General features: G+C 38.9%; 1 protein-coding gene across 1 annotated transcript in view; it reads left to right on the top strand.

Annotated features, from left to right (window-relative positions):
* UTRN (utrophin) overlaps positions 1–9,582 on the top strand; it is a 377,019-nt gene that overhangs the window by 262,963 nt on the left and 104,474 nt on the right. Inside the window, 1 exon segment of the mRNA XM_009325465.1 lies at positions 8,180–8,352. Within this exon segment, the coding sequence (XP_009323740.1) occupies positions 8,180–8,352 (173 nt within the window).

The following is a 9,582-nucleotide window of genomic DNA, read 5'->3' as shown; positions in this document are numbered from 1 at the left end:
AAAAAAAAAAAAAAAGAAATGATAGAAAAGTTTGGACTTTGCAAAGTCAGGAGCATAAGGGGACTTTCCAGAATGCCTGTGACCTTACTTCACTGTTGACATAAAGGAAGTGCTCTGTGATTTACTGTTAAATTTAGTTGAATGTTATCTTAGTCCAATTACAATTGGAAAATCTTATGATGGCTTTTGTAAGTAGAGTTACTTCCAATGAACGTGCTACTTTTCCCATCGTTTCATCTGTTCTTCTTTTATTCAGGCTAGTTACTCTCTCTCTTACCAGGACATTTGGTAACAGTAATGCTGAGAGGCAGGAGGCTTGGCTTTGCAGTGATTGCATTGATTAGCAAGGGACATGAGACTGTTCAAAACCAGATTGTTTTCATCTAATTGTCAGCACTTCCAATGAAACCTGGATCGTATGTTTGTAACCATTGTTAGCTTGGCTTTGCATGCTATATTTTCTTTTGGTTTTTTTATAATAACATTTATCCATGCAAACTGCCTGTGCCCTGTAAGACCAGAGTCTGTAACAAAATATGTAGCAGTTTATTTACACATTAAGATAAAAAGCATAAATACTGTGGTCACAAAGCAGGAGAGCAGACTGTAAAGCCTGATTCTGTGGTTTTCCATCCTAAAGCTCTAAACTTCAGCATGTTTGTTTTTGTTTTTTTTAATACAAGTCAGCACTGGTCACCCCAGCAGTAGTATAATGGGTATTACTAAATGAACCTAAAAGTCTCAGAAAATAAATGCAAGCTACTTTTTTTTGTTTGTTTTGGGTTTGTATAATAATTTTGGTTAATTTCAAAATTATAATAAGCCTGGGTCCTCAGAAGACTGTTGTAAACTGGCTTGGATTTGTTGGGTTTTTACTTTCCTACAGTAGCAAACTTTGGAGCTAATGAGACAGATACTGTTCAGTATCCCACCAGCATGATGCTTCCAAAACTAGCTAATAGTAACAGTAAAAGCATTTGTGACGTGACTTCTTCACTGTGTAGATCACTTGCTCCTCTCTTGCTCCCAGTCTGTCAGCTGGGCTTCACTCTGCTCTTGTAATTGCTGCTGGTAGCCTATAAAGATTACGACATATGCTGGACTCTTTGAGATGCTTCATGACGTGGTTAAGACAGAATTTTTGAAACCAACATTTCTAACGTTTTTTGAACATACAAGCCCTGGCATTTGCAAACTCTAGGCTCTCCCCTGTGATTTTGAATATTCCAGTGTCTTATTTCATCTCAAAGGAATTGATCGTAGCAATTCTCAATAAAAACAAACTTACAGGTCTCACAGCTCTGCTGTATTTTTTAGCTTGAAGCTTACTGTGTCATTTTGTTGTCTACTGTGCTGAAATTTGTAACATGATGTAGGAGGACGCTTTGGTTCTGGGGAAGAAAGTTAACGTTTTACTTGGTGAACTTTGACCACAAATTCTAATCTGTGCTTATTTAGCACGTTTTCTTTTTCTCTTTTTTGAGCAAGTTCCCCTCCTCCTCCCCTGCTTCATCTCTCCCTCTCACGATTCCCCACACACCCATCCTGTTCTTCCTAACCAAGGGGTTTGCTGCCAGGAGAAACAGCGTTATGACAGTGATCCTGGCTTGCAAGCTACTTTCAGCTTTCTGGACTCATTAATATATGTTGCAAGGAGAGAATTACGAGTGCTGTTGCTGTGGTCGTAATGCAGAAGCCAGATGGCATTTGCAGAAGCTTGCACGGCACTCCCTTCCTATGCAAAGGCAGAGTCGCATTACACTGGCGTGGGCAGGGCCGCTTTGGCTTTGTTCAGTCGCAATTATGTGACTGCTGGAATTAGTATTAACAGATTTATGATGCCCCTCAGATGTTGAGTCAATGCCATGCGATGGGGCCACAGAGGTTGTCGAAGGCAGGGTGGCATTCTCAGCCTTCTTAAGTGCATCATCATTCTTGTGATGAAATGAATCCTTATCTACACCATATGTCACCTGTTAAGGTACTATCTATTAGGTTTAAGTGCAAGTTGAGACAGCTTTTCGGAAACTTGAAGTGTCGGTGCAAGGCTTTTGGTAGTCCAAGCATTTGAAAATTAGATGTGAAAAATATCCCAAAGTTTTTTTTTTCCCAAAAAAAGTTTTTTTTTTTTTCTTCCTGAAATATCTGGAGCTTTAGTAATTAAATTTCCGTCATATCTAAAGCCAGTTGCTTTTGTGAATTGCTTTGATCTTATACTATAGTCACAGTGGCTGTAGTGATACCCAGTGTGGTCTGTGTATGACACTTTAGAGAGGTTTAATGTCTGTCTTTATACACATTTCTGCCACTGGTGGATTTATGATAATGGCAATTCTGCCCAAGGGTTTTGCATGTGTACTGCTCTTCTGAATGTGAATTCATTATAAACTGATTGCTTAACAGCAACTGCCGCTGCAGGCCTCTGAAACGGCAGATGGGATGAGCTTTTCTAAAGTTATGACTGTCCTCTGACGCCAGAGGAGAGACTACCTGGATGAGATGAGTACCGGGATTCTTCAGAGACTTTTCTTTTTTAAACTGTCTCTTTCTACAACAGCATCCCTCTCTCCCTGCTACCCCCAGCATTTGTAAGGAAGAAAGCAATAAAAATCCCGTTTCCCTTTAACAATGGCCACTTTCATACACCTGTATCATGCCCTAATTCTTACTCCCTCCTTAAGAGTCATCAAAAAGTGAAAACCTCTGAGTGAAGCACAGGCTAAAGGGAACATCTGACATAGCAGTGTTCCCAGAGGCAGTTGGCAGCAGCAGGTAAAATGTATCTGGTTCAATATAGACTAAACAATCTGCTATTTAAAAAAAAAATAATAATCCATTCCCTTGCTACCTGCTGTGGGACCTCAAAGAAAGATGTTCTGGCTGATGTCTGTGGCGTACAGTTATGTCCTTAGGTTGGCACTGACATTTTTGTTCCAGCCATTCCAGATGGAAGAGTTTTCTGCAGATACTTTGGTGAGCAGTCATCACCTTTATTCCTGACCTCTAAAAGAGACAAGTGCAGCATTTCTGTAACTATGTCTCTGCTGACTTGAACATTGTCAGTGAAGGCAATGGGCAGTCATTTTTGTGGGACTTGCAATTCCCTGTACCTGCACCAAGTCTTCTGTCATATTCCAGTCACAGGCATGATTTGTATTGGGTGGAAGAAGTACAAAACTGTCCCGGCAAAATAGCCCGGGGGTAACTTTTGCTGGGGAAAATGCAGTTTTTCAAGCTATTTTTCATTCATGAGGAGTCAACCTCAACCCTACTAACTCCTCTTAAGATCTTCACGTGGTTCAAAAGCCACAACAGTTTGCCTGTTCTGTGGCTTGTACCTGGGGATTAAAATTACGTAGCAGTGTCTTGTGGCACAGCATCAGCATTGGACCTGCACGTCCATTTCTTAGAAGCCACGTGTAGTTTGTGTGCCATAACTTGCCATCCCTGCTCTGTGGTCAGATCTTTATAGAAATTCAGGGCAATTCTGTTCCCTAATAAACATCAACATAGTTAAAAATCGGGTTGTAATACAGAATTTTTGCTGTGTATAGTGGGTTTAAAAAACACTGGAGTAAAACATTGATAAGTCCTATATGTAACTGTTTTAAAAAATCCTGTGAAGTTATGATTTGGTATAGAATGCTATTGACCTTTTTTGTAAGAGGCAAAAGTTGAGTTTTGTGTCATATCATATGTAGTAAAAACTTGATTAAAGGATCTTGATAATAGAATCTGTAAAATTATAGGAACCTCTGTTTATTTACCTTACAGAAGAAAATAACTTCCCTGTTTTAGATCTTTGTATCATAAAGCGCAAGTACTCTAGGATTCTTAATGAAGTGAATGGAATAGAGTAAAATTCGCGTGCTATAAAATGCATTGTTTCTGCTACTTTAATTTTGGCATGGAAATGTGGAGTTTTCTTCCACCAGTCATGTTTTTACCTTCAACAGAAGGGTTTGGGCCCTTTAAAGAGGAAAATATTTTGCCTGTGTTAATGGTAATGTACCAACGAAGATGGTATAAACAAATAAAATCTGAAAAAACATGAGTGGAAGTGAATATGCTAACAGCTTAGGGGTTGCAGAGTGAATTAGAGGCCCTCTGGACTCATCATTCAGAAAAAAGGCACTAGAATGCCCATCCTCGTGGGAATGCTGTTGGCTTGGAGTTTTTGGGTTTGGGGTTTTTTTTAATCTTTTTAAAGGATTTTTTTTTTCTTTATAAAGGATTAATAGTTTTCCAAAGGACAATTATGTCTGCTGTTGTAACTGTTTAAAATATCCTTGTAGTCAGTAAGGAGGAAAAAAAGAAAAAAAATTTGATAGCTGGTTGACCTTGGAGTTGGAGTCACAAAGTTTGGTTCTGTTCAAATCTTTGTCATATATTTTCTTTTACCCTGGGCAAGTCACTCTAGTCTGCCTTTGGGCTGTTCCAGTAGCAACTCCAGCTGGATTCAGCTATGTCTTTGGGTCCTTTTCAGAATTGCCATCTATAGCGTTATTGAGTGTCACATACTGTATTTATACATTCTTTAAAGACACATGCTCTTCAGTTGTCATTATATGATAATTTAGTATTTCATCTGATTGAAATTAAAGCAAGAAGTAGGCTTCTTATTATGGAAACAAGCTTTAAAATCAGATCTAAGCATGAAATAAAGGCTTGAATCCTGCAGGTAAGATATCCGCCATGAGAGCGGTAAAGAGGGAGAGAAGCAAAGATGTCTAAGGTTCAGAATGGAGATGAGGGGATTTTGAAATCACCAGACCACAGTGGAAAAGACAGGCAGCAGTTTGATCTTAATTCTTGAAAGGAATTTAAGCAAAGTGGCAATCTTCTAATAGCCTGCCTAGGGTGAAGTAGATATATAAGTGTTAAACCATTCCTTCTCTTTCTATCTTTCAAAACTTTGAAACTTGCACCTGGATTTATATATAGGATGAATTCTTTCCTCGAAGAGCTTTCTTTTAATTTAGGACCTTAATCCTGCATGCACTTGGGCATGTAAACAGATCTGTTGACCGCACACCAATAAATTATCAATCCAGTTTAACAGATGTGCACATAAATATTTGCAAAATTAGCAAAATATGGCACGTCTATAGTAATACCTCCAAAAATTAAGTTGATAAAGCTATGTAATTACAGTTTAAAAGCTATGAATTTCTGCTGGCAAGAAGTTCTCTGTTTGCAGTGTATTTCTTTAGGTTTCTGTTTTGTTTTGTTTTTCTTTGCTTTGTTTTGCATGCACTGGGAGACCGCTCTGGCCCAGATCCCCTTTGCATTGGGCTAAGAACGACAGTGTTTCACAGCTGTGTCCCCCTCTTTATGTTGCAAAAGCAACAGATTTTTTTTTTCCTCTCTTCTCCTGCATCCTCCAGTGTGTTGACCCTGTGACTCTGGATATGGGAGCTTCCATGTGATAATAGGGAGCTCTTTTTAGTTGCTTTTAAAGTACTGAAAAATTGAAATTGGGGGCTGAGCAGGGATAATCAACTTTTTTCATCCCTTTTTGCCACATAGAGGACAATGGAGAAGAATATGGAGAATCAGTGGCCAAGAAAAAGGCAGGAGAAAGAGAAATAATAGGTCAGGATGAACTGGAATTGGGATGTGTACAGAACGGATAGAGTTCTTCTTCCCACTTTGAAATAAAGTTCTAAGGGAGGGCAACCACAACATGTTTACAAATCTCATAAGAATTGAAAGATTATGATAACACAGTGAGTAAAGGAGATTACTACCAATTGCTACCAATTACAGCAATCCTGGGGCAAGATGGGAGCCCATCATACTTGTTAGCCTTCCAACAGAGGACAATACCTGAATAAAAATCTTCAAGATCTTTTATATCATTATTGGGGAATAACTAACTTAATGTGTCCATCTGGTGCCATTAGCCATCTTTCATATCCCACCTTCCTGGTGCACTTCTTCCATGTGCACGTTGACGTGGGACATGTTGTTTGGATTTCTCTCCTTTTTTTTTGAGGGCTGAGATGCACTGGCATTCATTAACTTTAATATCAGTCCTGTTGGTTTATCCATCAGCTGGCAGTACTTTTTTTTCCTGAAAAATGAAAATCAGAAAAGAGAAAGAGAAGTTAATTAGCAAAGCTGATTCTTTGAACTAAGCTGTCACAACATGGCCATCACAGATGGGACTCAAGAATGCGAACAGCAGATTTACTGTGCATTAATCAATGTAATGTGATGACTGGCAAATACAAGAATCAAACTCATTTTGAATGAAACATTTTTAAGTGTGCGTGCTTAAGTGTCCTCTCAAATGTAATCAAAGCTAGAGTATTTTATGAAGGTTCTCAATAGCTTTAGAATGAATATTGTGATTGTAGAATAGAAAATTAGAGATCAGTTTGTTTGCAATGAAGTTTTCTTTTGTAACTTTAAAAAGGCATAGAAATGGATTTGACATGGTCAGGCTTTTGTAGCACAGAGTAGTGTGCAATTAAAATTGTAACTGCTGTACCTGGTTGTATCTCCTGCTGTGTGGACTTGAGCTGGTTTTCACTGGGCCTGCTTGCATGTTGGAGGTGTAAGGACAGGAGCTGCAAATGTTTTCAGAGAAGCATCTGATTTGTTTAACTAATGACTCTGCTGCCTTATTTGGGTTTGTTGATCATCAGACACTTCCATTTCAGTTTTTCAGTTTAAATGCCGTGTCTTGTATCTATTTTCAGAATGGTGATTTGTATCAGGATGGTTTAAAGACAGCAAAAGTGTCTTTTACCTGTTTCAAAGTAGCGAAACTCAGGGCAAAGAATAGTTGTCCAAAGTCACATAGTAGCTCAGCTGGAGAGCCAGAACATCACTGCTGCGGCCCTCCCTCTCTCTCGCACCCCACCCCACCCCCCTGCCCCGCTTTCTCTCTCTCTCTCCTCCCCCCGCTTCTCCAGCTGTATCCTTACTTCTTTTTGCTTTCTTCCCTAACTGAAGAAAGCTTTCATGCTGTCTCAAATTCATAGCTGCTTTCCCACTGTTTCCAGCTATCAATTGTAGACGTGCAAACAGCCACTCTAAGATGCAGGACTGCATCTTGAGGATGGGGAGGTACAAGAACCTCCTTCTTTCCTGCTCCTGGGAGCAGATGGTGATTACTGGGGAGTTGTCTGGAAGAATAAAAACCTTTTAAGGGATTTCAGTTATTGAATTTCTTCCTTTGCAAAAGAAGTTTGTTTACATCTGCATCAAGTTCCTGTCACAGTCCTTCCTGATTAAGCCTATTGAGACAGCCAGTACATCTCCTGGCTCTCCACAAATTTACATTGCTCTATTAGAGTATACGTAGCTGTACGGATGCTAGAAAGCACTGGTGGTAATGCAGGAAGTTTTGTTTGCTCTTATAATGTGTTTTAAAAATAATACTGTGCTCAGTTAGATGAAGACAACATCTGTAATGTGTTTCTTGAGGCAGATGGTAGACCAGAGAATAAAATACGTTTAATTTTTAAAGGGAGGAGAAATGAGTAAGCTGAATTGAAACCACAAGCACTTCTTTTTCTTTTCAGTATTTACTATGAAATTCAGGTTATAATACATCCTGCTATTTTATATCTACCTCTCCATATATTGCAGGCCATGGTGTACAGTAGTTTAATTGTAAAAATGGGCTTGTGGTAGCTGTAGTCATTTAGCTTCAGTTTAAGGACGTAGGTTTTGGTTAAAAGCTTTCATTGCATATCACCTAAAGCACTATATAGAGTTTGAATTTCACTGGGCTGTGTAAGATTTCTGCAATGTTTTATTTCAAAGAGGAAAGAGACAACATAGCTAAGGCTGAATCTGTAATTTCTGAGCAGGAAACGATTTCTAGTGCATTTGTAAATGCTACACTGTGTGAAATGCGTGGGAGAACAGTAGACAATTAGTTACCTTCAGTGCTACAAAAACATGCAGAGAACTTAATGTTTATAGTTCTAAGTCCTGTTTCACAGTCAAGGATGACTTTCAAACTCCTTTTCTCACATTTAAGAAAGCTAGACCTTTTATAATAATGTTAATAAGGTTGCAGGTTTTCCCCTCTGCGTCTCATTTCAGAGTCACCCAAGAAAATCAGACTAGGTGCTCTGTCCTAGTGTTTAGGAATACTAATGAGAATAAGCCGTCCCTTCCTTTACTTAGAGAACTAAGACTTTTCTTGCTGATATTTCAGGACATCCAAGCTGAGATTGATGCCCACAATGACATCTTTAAAAGCATTGATGGAAACAGACAGAAGATGGTGAAAGCCTTAGGAAACTCTGAGGAAGCTGCCCTGCTCCAGCACCGGCTTGATGACATGAACCAGCGCTGGAATGACCTGAAGGCAAAGTCGGCTAACATCAGGTAAGTAATGAAAACGTCAAGACATGAATGGGGCACAGTTGCTGTCTTCTACAAGGCTTGAGAAATATGACCACAGCATTGAAGTAAAATCTCCATTTTCTTCTGTAAAGGACCCCTGAGCACAAATATAAAAACTTGGTGCGCTTGCTCACCATGCAGGCTTAACTACTTGTTCTTCTCTCTCCAGAGCTATGCAGTTGTAACTTGCCAATCTGTACTAAATTTTCAGAAAGTATGTTGAATCTTTCCTTACTGTAAATAGATAGCAATGTCAATGAAGTAATTTTGTGAATCTGCAGTTACTGTGAGGAGAAATCAGGGGTTTGTTGTTTTTGTTTTTACCACTGAAATGAATAATTTGATAGGACTTGCATCTTAAGTGCCTTGATCCATATTGGTAGGAAATTTTTTTTATTGCTGCTATTCAATTAAGAAATGTTTTAAAATACATATTAATCAAGGAATGCATTTTACAATTTTTTGACCCTGCCAGTGCCAAGCTCACTGACTGTCCAAATGTAGACATTGTTAAAATCTTTGTGATGTCATTTTGGAAGTAGATGTTACCATAATCATTAATGTGAATAAAATTCCACATTAAAATGAATTATATGGAAAATAATTTCTAGAGTTTTTAATTGCAACTGCTTGCTTGTTGATTAAAGGAAACTGTTCTTTTAATAAAACAGAACAAAGTTAAGCATTCATATGAATTTTCCAAAGGCCAGAAAAATGAGTTGAGCTTGGAATTCAGGCATAAGAGTTTGAAAGAGTGAGATAGAGGAGAAAATGTGACATTTACTTTTCATCTCCACTTATCCCATCACCAACGTGCTAAACAGTTAAGTGAAACAGGTAAATCAGCTCCATGAAAGCCCGCAGGCAGAGCTTGAACCAGAGGAACCAAGCAGTTCGGTGTGGGGGCTTGCAGAGACTGGCCCCACCACACAAGCATTTTGATGCAAGAGCTATAAAACTTGGGCTATTGTGAGCTCTACTCACAAATAAGTCAATGCGACAGAAAGACAAAAACATGCTCATAAGATAATAACTTAGCAGCTGTGGAGTTCTAGCAAGAACAATTCAGTTGCTTGGCCTTTCCTGGGGTTGATCATAATTTGGGAGAAATTGACGGCCAAAAAAAAAGGGCCTTCAAGCCATTTACCATGGCCAGCTGTGAGTTCCAAGGCAGCAATACAGAGGCAGAGATTGTGCAGTGCATGCTCAAAA

The sequence above is a fragment of the Pygoscelis adeliae genome, unplaced genomic scaffold (assembly GCF_000699105.1).
Source record: "Pygoscelis adeliae isolate BGI_AS28 unplaced genomic scaffold, ASM69910v1 Scaffold300, whole genome shotgun sequence".
Lineage (NCBI taxonomy): Eukaryota > Metazoa > Chordata > Aves > Sphenisciformes > Spheniscidae > Pygoscelis > Pygoscelis adeliae.
Note: the sequence above shows the minus strand (reverse complement) of the source record. Positions and strands in the feature narration are given on the sequence as shown.